General features: G+C 37.7%; 1 protein-coding gene across 1 annotated transcript; it reads left to right on the plus strand.

The window, feature by feature from the left end:
- The first annotated feature begins 283 nt into the window (after positions 1 to 283).
- ppp4r2b (protein phosphatase 4, regulatory subunit 2b) lies at positions 284 to 13,283 on the plus strand. The gene is made up of 9 exons (XM_030134903.1): positions 284 to 416; positions 1,106 to 1,187; positions 1,451 to 1,621; positions 5,877 to 5,970; positions 6,065 to 6,102; positions 6,215 to 6,289; positions 7,230 to 7,367; positions 7,455 to 7,753; positions 11,685 to 13,283. The coding sequence occupies exons 1-9, from the start codon at positions 383 to 385 to the stop codon at positions 12,062 to 12,064; spliced, it is 1,311 nt and encodes a 436-aa protein (XP_029990763.1). The 5' UTR covers positions 284 to 382; the 3' UTR covers positions 12,065 to 13,283.
- The last annotated feature ends 6,758 nt before the right edge of the window (positions 13,284 to 20,041 follow it).

Genomic DNA, 20,041 nt, shown 5'->3' on the forward strand with positions numbered 1-20,041 from the left:
GTGATTTTTGGATTCAGCACACCAAAATTATCCAAAATCAGCTCAAAAAACTGAAATAAATTTGTTGTTGACCAGTGTAATTAAATGTATTTTTTATAGATGGACAAAACAAAGCCCCTCCAGTATGTCCCCTTTGTAGTATCAGACTGACTCGTGTTGTTTTATTTGCCATCTACTTGTTATATTTTTCAGATTATTTCCTCATCGCAGACCCGTGCCGTGCCGTTCCGTGCCGGTCTGGTCTGTCTGTACTAGCAGTGACCTCACGGCGCCATATTAAAATGCTCCCTCCTCCTCTCCGCCTCAGATCGTAGCTTAGCAGCAGCAGCTAGCCGCCAGTCTGCCTTTTACATCCACTAGACTGACACAGGGCGACGACGTGATGGAAATTGACTCACTTCAAGAGGCGCTCAGAGGTCACTCCAGTTTATTTCGATAGTTTTCGTGTTCGTTAATTACACCGGGTGTTTATTACTGTACATAGTCGATATGTTGTGAAAAATAAACGGGTTGTAGCTCACATGCTAGTTCGTTAGCTCAGGGTAAGCTAATGCTAACGTTACAAGCAGTTTCACGGAAATGGTTAGCTGTTTCACCAATACATTCCCCAGACAAGGAAGCTGGCTAGAATATTAAACTCTGTCTATTTATATCTACCTACCATTACGATTTGACAGCTTTCTCTTGGATACTTTCGGTACCAACGAAGTAACTGTCTAGTGTCACCGGTTGTCGGTTGGCTCCTGTGTGCCGGCTACGATGTTAGATGCTAATGCACATGCTAGCTGGAGAGCTAAACTTAAGCTAGATACAGCTAGCGAGCGACTCAGCTGAATGCTTAGCATCAACTAGCCCGCTACGTTATGTAAATAGCTGGTGTTATTTATTTAGACAATGTGATTACCATCATTCAGATCAGAGTGTCGCCAGAGAGCTGTTAACACTGTTCAATTAGTTGGTAAAACAAGGTAATCTCAGCAGGTAGGAAAAGCATCCGCGGTTTAAAGTGCAGTTATCAATGTCGGAGGTTATGATAGGGGAAATCAAAGACTATTCGACAATACAGATTATTAATTTATTTATGTTTTGCTTTTGTTCTCTTTAGATTTTGATAAAAAGGCAAAGAAGGAGGCATCTCCTCTCTTGGAACAGTTTCTATGTCACATTGCCAAGACTGGAGAGACCATGTAAGTGAACATTGTGTACAATTCTGTATACAATTCCTACAACCACACCAAAAGCATTTACTTGCTTTACATTATAACCTAGAAATGACCCCCACACTGCTGTTTAATTGAGTATGAGGAATTATTTGATGACAGATGTCACACTTTTCTGTTCGTGTATTGCTTTGACCTTAATGTTGCACTTCTGTTGTTCAAATCTTTGCCTTTTAATATCTAGTGCACTATTGTTTTCAGTTTTCATTCACTGATCCATGCTCTTCTAGGGTTCAGTGGTCTCAATTCAAGAACTACTTCCTGTTTAAATTGGAGAAGGTGATGGATGACTTCAGAGCCTCAGCACCTGAGCAAAGAGGCCCTGCAAACCCAAATGTGGAGTCGATTCCATTTGAAGATATGAAGGAGAGAATCTTGAAGATTGTGAAAGGATATAATGGGTAAGTGTTTACTCATGTTTCTGCTGGATGGATGGGAAAGCCACATTGAGTGTGTCTGAGTTTGTTTACAATGCTATATTGCTGTGAAGAAGACCCCTCATGATGTGGATTTTGCCTGTTAATGCTATTTATGGTGGAATTGGAAAACATATGTCACGTATTGAGAGTGACGATGATTTACAGATCTCACGGTATACCATGGAATTTCAAATTCTTGTTGATCATACCTTGTACATTTGTTTACTAATGGTATTTGGGAGACAAAAGCCGAGTGGAGGATCTGAATCTGGGAACCACACCCACACGGATCAGAGAAAATGGCAAGGAGAAGTGAAACTAGCATCACTAAACAAGACATTAAAATAACTATTGTGTGTTATTATTAGATATACCAAAAATGAGCATGAGGGAGTCTAAAGGTCAGTTATAGATTCTGACATTTAATGTTGGTTTTGAAATATCTGATATGTGCATTGTCTGTGTGGTTGGTAACTTCTACCTCTGGCACTAACTATAGTCTGGCCCATTAAAAAACCCCAATGTATTCCTCCAGCTCAAACTGTGCGAGAATCTTCATAAATTAGTTAGACAGGTCTGATGACGAGTGACATGGTTGTTTATGGGACTGTACAGAAGCACACTGAGAAACAGCTTAATCCATAATGAAAATATTAATAAAGAAAATGTAAAATGAGCCATTTTTCAGTTAAATGCAAGAGTGAAAGGCTTGACTTTTACATTAATGATGGAGGAATAAAGTACTTCAGTATATTTTAATTGATAATACAATTGATTAATTGATAGTACAAGATGAGATTGTATTATCATTAATTGATAATACAGTCTCACTTAATTTTCCAAAACAGGACTTATAACAAGAGGTCGATTGATATGGGTTTTTCTAAGGCCGATGCCAATTTTAAAAAAAATTGGTCGGCCGATATCTACAGGGTGGGGAACCAAAATTTACAATGAACATTTAGTTGTTTTTTCTCAGCAGGCACTATGTCAATTGTTTTGAAACTAAACATACATTGATGTCATAATCATACCTAACACTATTATCCATACCTTTTCTGAAACTTTTGCCCATATGAGTAATCAGGAAAGCAAACGTCAAAGAGTGTGTGATTTGCTGAATGCACTCGTCACACCAAAGGAGATTTCAAAAATAGTTGGAGTGTCCATAAAGACTGTTTATAATGGAAAGAAGAGAATGACTATGAGCAAAACTATTACGAGAAAGTCTGGAAGATACTATTAAAGAAGAATGGGAGAAGTTGTCACCCGAATATTTGAGGAACACTTGCGCAAATTTCAGGAAGTGTGTGAAGGCAGTTATTGAGAAAGAAGGAGGACACATAGAATAAAAACATTTTCTATTATGTAAATTTTCTTGTGGCAAATAAATTCTCATGACTTTCAATAAGCTAATTGGTCATACACCGTCTTTCAATCCCTGCCTCAAAATATTGTAAATTTTGCTTCCCCACCCTATACAGCCGATTTTTGAGGCTGATATTTAAGGCCTTTTTTTTTTTCTTTAATTTTTTTTTAAATTAATTAATTGATTTATTTATTTATTTTAAAGCACATTGACCGTAAAATACAATTCAGTCACTCGTGTAATTAAGATTTTTATGCAGCAATATAAATTGAATTATTAATACACACCTAATCAAATATCTTATAACATTTTTGCTACTGATCAAATGATGGCTTAAAAAAATTAGGGCCAATATAAAAAAACCAAAAACAAATCAATATATCAGCCCAATATATCAGCTGGACAATATATCATTCTACCTCTACTTGTAACAATATTATTCCTGTGTTGTATTTGTATATTTATTTAAAAATGTGAAATGCTGTTTTTATTATCATGTTTAAAAAAATCTCAAAATTTCTTGGTTGAGGGTAACGTTTTCATTTTGTCTTGCAATCGTTTCAATGTTTTTAACCTACAAAAAAAAGTCCCCTCTGTTTCCCACTGAAAACAATTGTATTATATTGTACACTAGAATGCCACAACCATTTTTGAGATGATTGTCTTACAGTGAAAATCTTACAGCTCCCGTTGCAGCTCTAAATATATCACTGTCTGGTAATACAGACTCTCCCTTTTACCCAGACTTTGACTCAGTTCTGTGGTTTCTTTCCTCTCCTTAAAGGCAGAATCACACTGGGTTAGGGTCCTTTTTTCCATTCTTCTATACAGAATGGCGAGGTGCAATAAAGGCTCAACAGTCCCACTTTGAGCAGACTGTGAAAAGGGCTTAAGTTAAACACGCTGCAGGGTTTTTAGGTGTTGTGCTGCTCACATCTGGCTGCTTTGTAAGGACATGAAAGGAACTCACCACAATGGCTGCAGTAATCTATAACATAATGCATAATGTGATATCGCTAAGCCTCATTTGATAGGAAGGCAAAAAGTCTCATTATTGTCAGACTCGTATGCAAACAATAGTATTATCCCTTGCTGCATCCCATTACGTCCCATATTTCTGTTTTTACACCTGGGATGTGCTTGCCTTTATCACCTCCTGCGTGTTTGGCACATACGTATGTTCACACCAGCTGTGTGTTTTCTGCTACTGCCTGGCATATTTTTACAGTGAGTTTATGTATAATTTCATTCCACCAAGAAATTAGTTTCTAAGAAAAATGAAGATTTCAAGCAGAGATGTGATTTTCATTTAACCTTGAAAGCAGGAGAAAGACACATTCAGATGTAGTCTAGACTATAATAAAGGGTGTCAGTTGTGTAAAATGTGCTGATATGATGATTATTTGGATACCAGTAGGGTTTTTCACTGTGTATTTCTGTAGCAATGCACTTAACTCACAAGTGAAGTATAGGGATCTGTTTTGTTTTAAAAATGACCCGATTGTCATCATTCACCTTCCATACTTATAGGGGTCATATTTTGCTAAACCCACTTTTATTAGTCTTTGGTTCATTTATTTGTGTATTTGGACCCTAATAGTTCAAAAAGTTTGAATTTGAACCCTTCAGGTGCTGTAAAGCTATTTTTGTATTCATTCCGGCAAAAATCAAGTGGATTTCTACAACCCATTTCATATCCTTCTTAATTTGTTACGTTTTATAACTAGCTACGTCATGACATTTGCACATATAAGGTCAAGACTTCCGACGAACATTTCTCCGAGTACGACATAATTGTTTATCAGCAGCAGCGGTTGTAGTCCATGCTGAAAATGTGTCCGAACTTTGAGTCGATTACCTAAAATGTTCAGTTGTTGGTTGAATGGGACAGAGCAGCACAGTCAACAACCTGGAGGGGGAGGAGCCTGAAGTGGCTCATGTGCATTTAAAGGGCCAGCGCTCAAAATTACCTTTCTGGTGTCATTACTCAGAAATAGGGTTGAAAATGGACCTGTGGAGTTGAATTAATGAAGAATTCAGACCCAAGCAGAGCATTTACAGTTTATGTAGATCACAGGGAAATGTTTTAAAATGCATAATTCCATTTAAAAAAGTAAAATATCACTCCTTTAAAGATGTAGCGGCTGTACTCTATCAACATACAGTCCTGTGGAAAAGTCCTGGTCCAACATGTCCACATGTATGCTTATGTCAGTGTCTGTATTTAGATCCAATCTAATATATGTGAAGTATGAACAGCAGGAAAAACACAAGTGTCAGGCTAAATACAGCTTCCATAAACCAAACTGGTCGTATTTAGTGTGACCTCCCTTTGTTTTTAACATGTCTTTAATCCTTTAGTCCAGACAATATGTGATCTTGTTGCTTTAATTTTCTGATGTTTTATACCAGGTTTCATTCAACACGTCAGATCTTTCTAATTGTTAGCGCTGCTTCTTGTCATGGGGTCAGAGGTCAAACTAAATACTGACTTTAACCATTAGAACCCATTTAGTTCAATTTTTTGCATGTCTTTTAACGCTGTGCACATATTTACAGTATTTTCTTTTATTGTATGTTAACAAAAAGAGTGAAAATTAAATGTGTGTTCTTTTCAAGCCTGTAAAAACATCAAAACTAGAGGTGAAAGAAGACTTTTGCGCAGTACTGTAGGTGGTAAAATGAAAACTGACAGTTAACACAACTGCTCTACATGCATGAGGTAACCAGTTTACTCCAGGTGTAAAGGGTTACATCCAACTCTGTGATCTCTGAATTGTCAGTGTCTCTTAATTGTCATTGAACTGTTGTTGTTTGCTGAAGGATTTCTTTTGTTTTAATTTTTTTGTTTTGTTTTGTTTTTTTTAGAATCCCGTTTACGATCCAGCGGTTGTGTGAGCTGCTCACAGAACCCAAGAGGAACTATACAGGAACAGATAAGTTTCTTCGAGGTGTGGAGAAGGTACGTCCTAACCACAATGGCTGCTGTTGCTGTTATTGTTGTTGTTAACCTGACACTCGTAGTGAGTCATTTGGGAATTCTTGTCTCCCTCTAGAACGTAATGGTAGTAAGCTGTGTTCATCCAACCTCAGAGTAAGTGTTCTGTCAAGAGTAACCACTGTTTAAAAGGCTTAAAATGGAGTTGCTAATGTAGTCGCTGCTGTCCTGTTTTTTCATTTTTGTTTTTCTGAATGTGCTTGTACAGGAAAAATGGCTGCAGTGCCGTCAATAGAATGAATGGAGTGATGCTTCCAGGGAACACATCTGCTTTTACAGAGAGGTTTGTACTGAGATGGATTTAAAGGATACCTGTAGTGAATTTTCATTCATTTCAATTTTTGCTAGCTGTTTCAAAAGCTCCTGGATAATCCTAGCGGTTTTATCAGGTAATTAACGCCATAGCCCTTTTTGTTAAGTACACGTGAGTACTAAGTCACTGCTCCGTCAGTCAGTCATGGTTAGAGACATGTTGCCTCCTTTACGGGCTGTTCCAGCACCGGTACTGACCCAAACTGGTTGTATCGTCCAGTTACCTGAGCTGAGATGGACTGGTTACTAACCCCACGCAGCAGACACCAGTCTGAGGTGACACATTATTGGCCAGTGCTGGGTCGTGTCCTTAGGACAGTGGTGTAGTGCAAAGGTTACGACTGCACAAACAATAAGCATAAATACATGCTTTCCACTCATTGTCACTCACTGACTGCTGCTTGTTTACTCTCACTCGATCAACCGGAATCAACAATAGTACATCACTTCTGGCCGGCAACGGTTTCTTCTCATAGGTTCTGCCCCCACCCATAATCCACTTAATAAAAAGGTCCAGTGTCATGCATTTGTGGTGATTTTTATTTTTATTTTTATTTTTTTTAAATTTACATTTTTTTTTTTTCTGTTTTTGTTTTTTTTGTTTTTCAAATAAGGCCATAAGGAAATTAAAACAAACAGAATAAAGTGGTGTTTAGGAATGGCATGCAAAAGAGAATGAGCATAAAATGGAAAATATGAACTACTATTACTAAGAGAAAATATATGTTTACATAAACGTGCAATGTATGAGTAATTGTGCAAACTGTTAGACATGTGCAATAAGTAATTAATATAGCACAATTTATGTTGTAAGCATGATCGGCATTAGTACCCTTTAATCTTATAATGAACATAATTTGATGAATCATTGACACAGTGAAAACGCATGTTCACGTTGGTTTTTCTTGTAGGAAAGTAAACGGACCGGGAACCCCTCGACCGCTGAACCGACCGAAGCTGTCTCTGGCCAACTCGCTAGCGGCCAATGGTCTGCCAGACAGCACAGACAACAAAGACCTGACAGAGCAAGAAGGAGACAAAGACTGCAGGTACGATAGAAGCCCAGACACAACCACAAACTCTGCCTTTTCCCAGTCGAGCACTTAGAAAACCGTGTGTGGTGTTGTTCTCGTCAGTGAGGTTTCAGGGTCAGGGGGGCCCCTGGGGAGCTCGGTGAAGAACAAACACCCCGAGGCAGACGAGGACATGGAGGCCGAGCAGCAAGAGGTGAAGAGACTGAAATTCAGCAAGGAGGATGAGGACGAGGACGACGAAGAGGACGAAGAGGAAGAGCAGGAGGCGGACACGCTGAGGCCTTTGCACGCCTCATGTCTGTCCAAAGAGGCCGAGGCCATGGTTCAAGAGAGCGACGAGAAGGTCGACTACAGCAAAGAGAACGAGGCCTCCAGCAGCGCCACTGCTGTAGAAGACCAAGGTACGAACTATAGGTGTCTGTCTGATTTTGCATTAGGAGGTTATCACCTGTGAAGCTCAGGTTATGTTGAAAAAAACTGAACTCCTGTAGGTGGGATTTGAAAAGCTGGAACAACACCGAGCAGTTTTAACGCATGGAAAGTAAAGTAATTTAATTTTTACACCTAAGTCCTGACTTGTTATTGCTGTGGCTGCAGTGACAGGTGTTTATGAAGTGAAGTGGTTAAAAAAAGTAAAAGCAGGAATATTTAAGTGTGAAAAGGACATAAAACTGAGAAACTAATTAGGCTCAAAAGCTTTAATTATTTTCCTCAGAGCAGACACATGTTCCTGCAGAAAACTAAATGATCTGGAGCTTAACCAGTGTTATTTGAGTTTGTTTGCTGCAGGTAAAAAGGAAAATATTAACAAACCAGAAAAGTACTCAGAGAGCGCAGATCAGTGCCCCCCCACCATCACCACCAAAATTTAATCATTTGTTCCTTGTGCCAGTATCAACATTTTCTGAAATTTTCATCCAAATCTGTCCATAACTTTTTGAGTTATCTTGCACATGGACAAACAGACAGACAGACAGACCAACCAGCGCTGGCAAAAACATAACCTCCTTGGCGGAGGTAATAAATAAATTTTTATCTATCTTTTTTGAGCCATGTAACAGTACATACAACAAAGTGGAATTGCAATGCATACATAATACATTGCCTTTTATATCATTTTTCCCTCATGCCTAAAGCAATCCCAAGACCCTCTGAGAAGGAACAACAGCAGGAAAAAGAACATTATAGCAGTCTCTGTGCAGTAGAAAATCAATTAAGTACAAACAGTTACAAATCTGTGATATACAAAAATAATAACTGAGTCAACAGAAAATAGGAAAGAGAGACTTAAAAAAAGAAAAAAAAGTAGATATAGCTTGTAGGTACATGTGCCTACTTTAAAATATTGATTCCCAGAAGTTGTCTGAGTAATGGTGCGATAACATGATTTGGTAAATTGTGAAACGAGTTTTTAATCCTATTATGGAAACATGGTTGATTTTTTAAAAATGTAAAACACATGCCTTCCTCTACCTTTGGTTTTTCTAAATGCTTAGTTGTAGTTTAGTTTTATTTTTTTTTTATATCTTTTATCATCTTCTCCGTTGTATTCACATAAATCCCATACAGGACTCTGCTGCTTTCTCCCAACTTTAGTCTCCACGTTGCCAGGTAGAGTGGGAACGAGAAGGCGACTCTAAACGCCAAGTGACAAGAAGTGACGGACCATGAAGTGCTGTACGGTGCCGCCAACAAAAATTGCTTGAGCGAAATAAATCAGTTTCATATCAATCAAACAAAAACAAAGGGAATTTTATCCATAATTTTTATACGTTTTACTTTTCTAAGCACACAATACACTTCCAGTAAGTTAACATTTTTCTTTCACTTACAGTTTAATTTCAGTTAATGAAAATGTCTGTTTTCAATTCTAGTTTTCGTTATTTCGTTAGTTTTCATTGACGATAATAACCTTGAATCAGCTATAACCCTGGGTACTTGCATTCATGCTAATTTTGACCAATTGGAAGAAGCCTCAGCTGTCAACTACTGTCAGATTAATTACTGTTGGTGGTGACTAGGATTAATTTCAGTATTTATCACAGATTTTGTTGTCTTGACAATGTTATTGCAGATCATAGATTTTCCTCCCAAGTCTTATATCTACAGGTAATGAGACTTTACAGCTGTTGATGTGATAACATGATGTAACTTTACCTGTTTCCACCTGTAGTTCGATAATCAGTCATGACTCATAGAACTTGGGAACTTTTAAGAATTACAATTTGCACATCTTCCTCTGCGGCCTGTTCCCAGTAAATGTGATATCTCCAATGAAATAACATTATTGCTGCTCTCAACAGGCAGTGTCATCGACAGTGTCGGTAGGAATAAACACGCTGAGAAAAAAATCTGTCAGAAATACGCTCTTGAAGTATTTACACAAAGGTTGTCAACAAAACAGCCGTCTGCAGACTGAAACACTCCAAATCCCCAGTCAGTGTTTGTCAGAGGTGTTTTGGAAATGTGTACGCATACATTAGCATATCTTTTAAAGGTCCCACTTCACTCAAAAACAAGTGTTTTTCAATATTTCTTCACTGAAATGTTGAATTTCAATGTGGCAAGTTTGACATTTCAAGTTTCATCTGTTCAGCGGAAAAGGTTTCTGTTTTTTACCAAAAATGTAAATTGAAGGGACAGACTGAGCTTTATTTGGAACATCAGAAAAGTCTGGAGCAACTAAATCACAACCAGCAACTTTTATAAGTGTCGTCAAAACATGGAGATATTAGTTCTCAGCAGATAAAATGTAGAAATCAAAAAATAAGAAACCCCTACATATGCAAATATTAATGTGAGTCAAGGAAATATTTTGACTTTTACTTTATTGTAGAAAAATGTAATAACCTTCATGTATATTTTTCAGTATTTTCAGGGTGTCTGGGTGTCTTTCATAAATCCTTTCTTGTCCTAAATTTAGGCCATAATTATCCTTAAAATTGATCATCAAAGATTCCCACAGACTCAATAAATGATATTTGCTTTATATTTTCTTTGTACAGATTCAAGTCAAATGTCTAATTAGTGTTGGCCATTTTATCCTAATTGAGATGGTAATGAGTGGAGCCTCCAACAGTCACTGATGGGTGGAGGGGTTCAGGTATGAGCTTGAACAGCTTGAGCCTCAGTAGTAGAAACATTAGTCATGAACAAATGGAAATGGAACTGGATTGAAACATGGTTCACACTGATTCAACACAGTAACTATGAGGTCTGTTGGACTGGTGTTTATGTGAATGGAAGGTCTGAAATTTAACCAAAGATGCCTTGAAAAATGGTATGAATTTGGCTTCATCAAACCTGCAGATAACCTGATTGTGTGTTGAGTGCATTTTGGTGTGGGTTTTTTTTTTTTTTTTTTTTGGTATATGTATTTTTTTAATTTATTATTATTTTTTTACTGTATTTTAGTGTATTTTTGTGCATATTGGCGTATAATTCCAATAATCACTGATGGATGAAATAGAACTATAAATATGGTATAGAACTATAAATATAGAATAGAACTGTAAACATACAATAGAACTACAAACATGGAATAGAACTGAAAACGTAGACTAGAACTGTAAACGTCCAATAGAACGGTAAACATTGAATAGAACTGTTAATATGGAATAGAACCGTAAATGTAGAATAGAACTATAAATGTAGAATAGAACTGTAAACATAGATTACAGCCAAACCCGGATTAACCATATGGGCAACTGGGCAATTGCCCAGGGGCCCACGACCTCTGAAGGGCCCTGGGTAGCTCGGGCATAACGAAAATATCTGGTTATCTTTTGCTTATAAATGAAACTGTCCGCTGCCCGGAGCCATTGCACTGCACAGAAACCCTGCTCCTGCTGTCTGTGACCGTGAGCTGAGACCCTCTCCTCATTGGTCAGTCCAAAAAGCAAATCAGCGGTGACGCAAATCAACATGCGTGCACTGAGCGGGATGTGAGACGTCTATAACTACGCGACATACGCGATGTACGCGAATCAAAACATTGCAAACATTGAAAAGCAGCTAAGTGGGAGCGCCAAACGAAAATTAAAAAAGGAGAGGGGCATCCTGGCGTTGTGATGATGGGGCCCTTGAATATTGTTGCCCAAGGTACAGTGAAGTGTTAATCTGGCCCTGATTACAGCTATAAACAGCATGGGGTTTAGGAGACAGTTAATAAACCAGAAAGGTCCAGTAGTAAAGTGACAGATGAGTTCTCAAGTTGAAGTGACGGTAAAAGACTCTTGTTTTCATTTTTGGATGGAGGACACCTTCATGAACATTTTGCGTCATCTTCATTGCACTCAGCGTTCCTGTGTTTTGTTTTTTTTTTTATTCCAGAACCAACAAGCAGCACTCAGGCCGAAACATGCGCCGGCTCCACCCCTGAGGCGGAGCCGGCCGAGAGGGAGGTACCGTGCGGCTCCCAGGATGAGGGCAGCGACATGGACCAGACGGAGCAGCAGGCGCCGGCGGGCGTCCTGGAGAGCCCCGAGACCAGCAGGGACGGCGAGGACAGCAGCAGCAGCAGCAGCAGTGACCCGGTCAGCAGCAGCAGCAGTAGCAGCAGCAGCAGTAGCATAGAGGAGAACGCAGAGGGCGCCAGAGAGGACGTGGCTCTCGCTCCTTCCAGCAGTACGACTGAACCGCCTACAGAGGGCGCCGCGGAAAGTGCCACCTCGAACACTGGGACCACTGAGGAGCCAATGGAGCAGGACTAAGACTGAAGGCCCCGCCCTGCAGCCATGTTGACCATAAACCAGCTTGTCCTTGAACGCAGCGTGACTGTCACTGAGGACAACTGCACTTCAACACCACACGAACGCCTCCTCCCGCTTTTCGGACACTCCTCCAAAACGGCTACCTAGCATTGATGTGGGCATACAAATACATTTTCATTTGAAGGTTTTTTTTTTTTTTTTTTTTAAATTTCTTTTTAACTGGAATATTTTACCGATCTTACCTGTTTTTAAGTTTCTCTTCAGAGGTGTTGGTCGTTGGTTTCAGCAGCCTTCAGCTGAATCGGCAGTGTTTCCTCTTGTGTTTTCGTTTTTTTCCTGTTAAAGTCGGGGTCGTTTTTGGACGCTGCGGTGGTCTGGTTTGGTTCGTGGATGAGACGGGTTGAGGTTTCGTGCCCTTTAAGCCCAGTGGTTCCTCACACCACGACACCAGGGTCAGAACAGAACACAACTACCAGCCACTCGTTATTTATAGAATCTTTTGATATGAGCCACCAACACATTTCAGTCCCTGTGAAAAGGTGCTGTAGTGATGCGCTGACCTGGAAGAACACCGCCGCCACCACCCGGTTCCACCACCCGGCTGCAGAAAACACACATGGTTTTAAACCTTTTCCATCCACCAGCGATGGAAGACCACTTCCCCCTGTTTTCATTGTGTCCTTCTATTTTAATTCTGTCTTTCCTTCAATACACTACCGACCCCACTTAACAATACTATGAACATGCTGTCTTGTAGAGGCGTCCGCTGTAAAAAATTCTATTTTGGATGCAGAAAAAACCACAATAATTTATACGATCATTTCAATCCAATAAGTTCTTTTTGGAGTATGTTTTTGTTCTGTTTTTTTTTTTTTTTTTTTTTGGTTTTTTTTTTCCCGTCTGCCAGTTGTAGTTTCCAAAACCAGCTGTAAGTACAAAGACGACTTCTGCTTTCTTTGTATCGTGATGTCACCACGTTGTTTCACCGACAGATCATCGGGAGCAGTCTCTGGTTCCAGTTCTACACCTGTTTCTGCAGCTGTACTTTTTGATATTTAGAATTTTAAATTTCTGTAAAGTAGATTTTTGTAGATTGTAATACAGTATGTGTTCACTGCCTTTGTGAAACCATATATAATTGTATAATTTCTGTGTATACTCTGAATGCTTTTGCTTTCAATGCGGTATTCAGGAACAGCAATAAATGTTAACATTTTTATGCGTGATGGGTTTGTTTACTCACACACAGTCTTTCCTGTGGTCATTCTGGTTTTTTTATCCTCAGCCACACTGGCCCCAGGGTACTGTCGGTCATTCGTCCGTCTGTCTGTCCAAAAACTTTGGCATGCACTGATAAGTCAGGCCGAGGGTTTTCAAGTGAGCGCACGTTATGTTTTATATTTAAAATGCAGTCATTTCCATAGATCATTCCTAAATGTATGGACTGATGTGAGAGCATTACTTTACGTCCCAGCTGTATTTTCAATAAATGAATATAAAGTTTAAGGTTTTAAGTCACAGAACAGCCTTTTATTGGTTATTTCAGTAAATACACAGATGCAACAAGTGATACCAGGTACGACAGGTACCAGGTTGCACATGTTGTAGCTTATTTTGGCAGCGATCCAGCTGATGTCATCGTGTCTATGCGTGTGCTGATGTCAGCATATCAACTGCCTCTATATGTGGCAAGTTTGACGTAAATGAAACAAAATTGATGTTTTTATAGACATTTGAAATGGGGAAAAAAAATTTAAATTTTGAACTTTGACTTACTGTTCCCAAAATGTAATCAGATCTATTCTGGGTCATTGGCAGTATATAAACCCAATTTAGTATGAATTCAACCAATAGTTTTGCTGCTAGTGTTAAACAAACTGAACTAAAAACAATACCCTTTGCCTCCCCTTTGGGGGGTGGGGTAGTAAATAGGATAAATACCTGTGACAGGAAGTGTCCTAACAAACTGAGACGATCCACAGTTTGGAATTAACACATCAGTGTCATAGATCTGGGCTGTCAAACATGTGGCCTGTGGGCCTAAACTGGCCCACCAAAGGTTCCAATCCGGTCTGTGGGAGGAATTTGGAAAGTGCAGAAATTACACTGTAGACATGAACAGTCAGTGGTGTTGAACTGGTTTTAGTTCAGATTCTATATTCAGACAAGTAAATGTTACAAGAAAACAAGTGGTTCCAGGCACAACAAACCCCACCCCTCACACATATTGTAGCTTATTTTGTCATCAATCCAGCTGATGTCATCATGTCAGTTGCCTCTATATATGTGCCAAATTTGAAGTACATTGAAAGAAAAAAATATGTTTTTATAGACATTTGAAATTTCACCTGTTATAAGTAAATGGGAGAAAAAAAAGAAATAAAAAATGTGAACTTTGACCTACTTTTCCCAAAATGTAGCCACGTTTATTCTGGATCAATGGCAATCTATAAACAAAATTTGGCACGAATTCAACCAATACTTTTTCTGCTAGTGTGTTAACAAAGAAACAAACCGAACCAAAAACAATATCCCTTGCTTCCCCTTCAGGGGGCGGGGTAATAAGGCAAGGCAAGGCAAGTTTATTTGTATAGCACATTTCAGCAACAAGGCAATTCAAGGTGCTTCACACAGGACATAGAAATAAAAGAAACAAAAAGAAACACATTTAAAACATTATAAAAGAAACATAAAAGGTGATTAAAAACAGCGAGTAAGAAAACAACACATAAAATCAAAATAAAATTAAATTAAAAAATAAATAAAAACACATATTAAAGTAAGAGTTGCAGTGCAGAGTTTCAAAGAGAATATAAAATTTAAAAAGTCAAAAGCCTTTTAGTCAAAGGCAGCAGTGAACAGGTGAGTCTTTAACCTGGACTTAAAAGAACTCAGACTCTCAGCAGACCTGATATTTTCTGGTAGTTTGTTCCAGATATACGGAGCATAGAAACTGAACGCTGACTCTCCATGTTTAGTTCTGACTTTGGGAACACAGAGCAGACCTGCACCAGATGACCTGAGTGGTCTGGATGGTTCATACTGGACTAGAAGGTCTCTGATGTATTTTGGGCCTGAACCATTCAGTGCTTTATATGCTAGCAAGAGAATTTTGAAGTCTATTCTCTGAGAGACAGGGAGCCAGTGTAGAGACCTCAGAACCGGGCTGATGTGGTCCACTCTCTTGGTCTTAGTGAGGACTCGAGCAGCAGCATTCTGGATCAGTTGCAGTCGTCGAATAGACTTATTAGGCAGACCAGAGAAGATACTGTTACAGTAGTCAACTCGACTAAAGATAAATGCATGGACCAGTTTTTCAAGGTCCTGCTGCGACATCAGTCCTTTAATCCTAGAAATGTTCTTGAGGTGATAGTAAGCTGACTTTGTAATTGTTTGTATGTGGTTTTTAAAATTCAGGTCTGAATCCATGACAACACCCAAATTCCTGGCCTGGTCTGAAGTTTTTAACTGAAGTGACTGGAGCTGTATGCTGATTTTAAGACGTTCCTCCTTGGGTCCAAAAATGACTACCTCAGTTTTTTCTCTGTTTAACTGAAGAAAGTTATGGCCCATCCATTCAGATATTTGCTCCATGCATTTACCCAGTGCTTGTATGGGGCTATGGTCACCTGGGGACATTGAAATGTAGAGCTGTGTGTCATCTGCATAGTTATGGTAATCTATTTTGTTTTTTTCTATGATCTGAGCCAGTGGAAGCATGTAGATGTTGAACAGAAGGGGCCCCAGGATGGAGTCTTGGGGGACTCCACATGTAATTTTGGTCTGCTCAGATTTAAAGTTACCTATTGACACAAAATAATCCCTGCCCTTTAAGTAGGATGCAAACCAATCAAGAACTGCGCCAGATAGTCCCACCCAATTTTCCAGTCGATCAAGTAATATATCATGGTCGACTGTGTCGAATGCAGCACTGAGGTCCAGTAACACTAAAACTGAAGATCTGCCATGATCTGTGTTTAAGCGAATGTCATTAAATACTTTGAGCAGAGCTGTCTCAGTGCTGTGATGTGGTCTAAAACCTGACTGAAAGACGTTAAAGCAGCTGTTGACTGTTAAGAAGTAATTTAGCTGTTGGGACACAGCCTTTTCAATGATTTTACCTAAAAAAGGAAGATTTGATATCGGCCTGTAGTTGTTCATTGAGGTCTTTTCTAGAGTGTTCTTTTTTAGGAGCGGCTTAATAACAGCTGTAGCAATAACCTAAAATAACCTAATAATTTTAGGTAACCTAAAATAACCTAAAAATAATACATTTTCTTCTTGGTTTAATGTGGAAAAAATATTCCATTATGCCTGGATAAACCATGACAATTCCAAATTTTTCTCTTTGTTTTAGTGCAAAAAAACATTGAATTATGAAAATATTTACAAACTATCCTGTAACAAAATGTGAATAACCTGAACAAAAATGAACAACCTGAAATGTCTAAAGAAAATGAAATGCAATTTTATCAGTATTGTGCTTGTTACTAAACGTTTTATACCTTTCATCTGATGCATAATATACATGTATAAATGATAAGTTGAGGCCAAATATTGTTAAAATTGCACTTATGTTTTTGTATTACATTTCAGTTTTTTTTTGGGTTATTCACGTCTTTTTTTGTTTGGATAGTTTGTAAATACTGTTATTTTCATAATTTAATAAAAATGTACCTAATGGAAAAATTACAACTTTGCTAAAACACTCGTTATTTGATAAAAAGTTTTTGTGCTGGCAAGAGGTGTTTTTTTCCGGTCGTAGCGCAAATGGTAAATAACACAAAACTGCAATGGAAAGACTTTTTTCTGCAGCGAGAGTTACGTAAATTAAAAAAACAGATGTTGACGGACATTACAACAAGCGAAGAAGAAGAGTTTTAAAAGAAACATGTTGCGGTATGTGTGGAAACATCAGGAAACTGAATCCTTTTTTCATTTAGTATGAAATAGAGGAGTAATATATAATAATAATGAAAATATCTGTAAATCAACATATTTACGTTCGTTGCCATGTTTATGGAATGACTTCTCGTGTCATCTCGCGATAATAAATTAACAAATCATCGCAGTTGTGGTTTAATGGAAAAACCGACATTGCGCACTTCTGTTTTTTTGACATTTAGTAAATATTGTTAAAGTTTTGCACAGATGTCCAATAGAAAACCAACTACTGTAGAACATTTCAGAGATCTGGAGGAAGAACGTTCAATACAACTAGAATAATAACATGTTTGTAGAAAATGTTTATTTGCAAGATATTACTCTGTAATTCTGTTTTATTATCAAAGCAAAGAAAACTTCAAATTATGATTTTTGTTTAGTATTTGTTCTGTTACTACGGTATGACAGTGTATTAGGGCCACATAAGAAAATAAAAACACTTGTCAATAAATAATATTCATAAATAATAAATAATGATGAATAAAAAGTCGTAAAATATTGAGATAAAACCCATAATTTTATGAGAATAAAGTTGAATACAAAAAAAATCACAATTTTTACAAGAATGAAATTGTAATATTATGAGAATAATGTCGTCATATTTTGAGAATAAAGCAATAATATTATGAGAATAATGTAATTTAAAAACATGTGGGAAAAATATAATTATTCACGAGAATAAAGTCGTACCAGCTCGTCTCAAAACAGAGAACTTGGAACATTTTGTGAGATTATACTTTCATTTGGGGTTTACACACAAAGGTCAAATACTGAGACTATTAGCCCCGCCCACCATCAACACATTAGCATTCGTCAAAGGACTTTGAAGCGAGTTTACACATGTTTGGGTTTGTTTTTCGTCGTAAGAACCGAATAGATTTGGAGCAACTCACTGAACTTACTTCAGGCTTACAATTTCTAAATCATGACTATTGCGAACTGTATTTTCAAAATAAAACGACTTTAATCTCGTAAACATACAATATTATTTTCCTTAAATTATGAGTTGTTTTTTTTTTTAAACTGTGACTTTATTCTCATAATATTATGACGTTATTCTTGAAATATTACGACTTTATTTTCCTAGTGACAAGTGTTTTTATTTTTTCTATGTGGCCCTAATACGCCGTTGTACCACGGCCTCAAAAACTGTTTTATTTTAATTTCAGTTGACGCTATTTTTTTTAGCTGTAGTTTTAGTTTTTATCCGAATATGTTGCTCTTTTATTTGCTGATGCTTATTTTGTCTTGTTGCTTTATAATTATTTATTGAAGGTAATTTAATCTAACTCTTAGGTTTTTTTTAGTCTGACCTGCACAGTTTGTTGTTCTGTTTAATCCTCATCTATTTCTTCAGTTTCATTGTTCAAAAAATGAAAAATTTAATGGTACACCCACTGTTTTCCTGCCGTTTTAACTGTGTTGGTGGAGAACGTTTTACTGCAGAACTTAAATACACAGAAGAATGAATGTGATTTATCTTTAAATACAGAAGACGTTTATTGTCCTGTGCACACAAAGCCCTGTGAGGCGTTCAGGGACATCATTTCACAATATTGTCTGTCACTTCTGTCTTTTAGCGTCTGAAATTTACCAAAGCTCTCAGAGGAAATAAGCCTTCTTTGAACAGCTGCCTCCTGGGACGCAAATGCCAGGTCAGGAGGGATATTAAGAGCACTAAATGAATTTTAATGTGACCCCGGTTTTATGAATGCAGGAGGGTGGTGGTGGTTTAAAGGCTGTTTAGAGACGCCGTCCGATTCCTCTTTACTAACCTGAGTCTGATCAACAGCAGCGGCTCAGCCTCATGTTACGCCTCAGTTTTTCATATGGATTGAATTCGATGTAAATCTGGGCTGTTTTGAGGTCCTGCAGCTTTAGGATCAGCATTAATGTTTGACCAGTGAATGCATCCCTGTATGTGCAAATTGGAAATGGGAAAAATAAAAACCATTAAAAGAGTAATTGGGGAAAAAACATAAAAAGACTTAGTGGGAAACATAAAAAAACACAAAAAGAGACTTAGTGGGGTAAAGAAAAACTGGAAAAAGTTTAATGGGAAGAAAAAACAGGAAAAAAAATTGTGGGGAAAAAGCAGGAAAAAAATTTAGTGGGGAAAAAATAGGAAAAGTGTTTGTGTGAAAAAGGGAAAAAATGTGAGAAAAACAGGAAAAAAATGTAGTGTGGAGAAAAAAGCAAGAAAAAAATATTGTGGGGAAAAAAACAGGAAAAACATTTATAGGAAAAAAAACAGGGAGAAATTTTAGTGGGAAAAAAACAGGAAAAAATGTAGCGGGGAAAAAAACAGAAAAAATTATGGGAAAAAACACAAAAAAATTTTGTGTGAAAAAAAACAGGAAAAAAATTGTGTGTGTGTGTGTGTGTGTGTGTGTGTGTGTGTGGGGGGGGTAACCAGGAAAAAAATGTAGTGGAAGAAAAAACAGGAAAAATATTTAGTGGAAAAAAAAACAGGAAAAAAAATTGTGTGTGTGTGTGTGTGTGTGTGTGGGGGGGGGTTAAAAAGGGAAAAAATGTAGTGAACAAAAAATTCAGGAAAAAATATTTGGTGAGAAATAAAACAAGAAAAAAATGTTGTGGGAAAAATAAAAGGAAAAACATTTTGTGGGAAAAATTAAAAAGACAGTAAAAAGACATTGTCGGTTTTAAACAGCCCTGAATACCTCACATAGGACTAATTGCTCCAGTATACATATATACTTTAAAAACTGTGGAGTCAAAGTCCCACTGCATTCCTGAACCTTGTTAAACTCATGTCTGTTTAACTCATATTTACCCATAAATCCCAGTGCTATTTTTGTGGCAGTTCCCAAATGATTTGCTTAAATGATTTATCATTATCTATTGTACAGGGTGGGGAAGCAAAATTTACAATATTTTGAGGCAGGGATTGAAAGACAGTGTATGACCAATTAGTTTATTGAAAGTCATGAGAATTTATTTGCCGCAAGAAAATTGACATAATAGAAAATGTTTTTATTCTATGTGTCCTCCTTCTTTCTCAATAACTGCCTT

The sequence above is a fragment of the Sphaeramia orbicularis genome, chromosome 5 (assembly GCF_902148855.1).
Source record: "Sphaeramia orbicularis chromosome 5, fSphaOr1.1, whole genome shotgun sequence".
Classification (NCBI taxonomy): Eukaryota; Metazoa; Chordata; class Actinopteri; order Kurtiformes; family Apogonidae; genus Sphaeramia; species Sphaeramia orbicularis.

Coding starts and splice junctions, on each gene's coding strand:
- ppp4r2b (XM_030134903.1), top strand. CDS start 383: ATGGAAATTGACTCACTTCAAGAGGCGCTCAGAG. Junction 6,103..6,214: donor TGTGTTCATCCAACCTCAGA/GTAAGTGTTCTG, acceptor GTGCTTGTACAG/GAAAAATGGCTGCAGTGCCG. Junction 6,290..7,229: donor ACATCTGCTTTTACAGAGAG/GTTTGTACTGAG, acceptor TTTTTCTTGTAG/GAAAGTAAACGGACCGGGAA.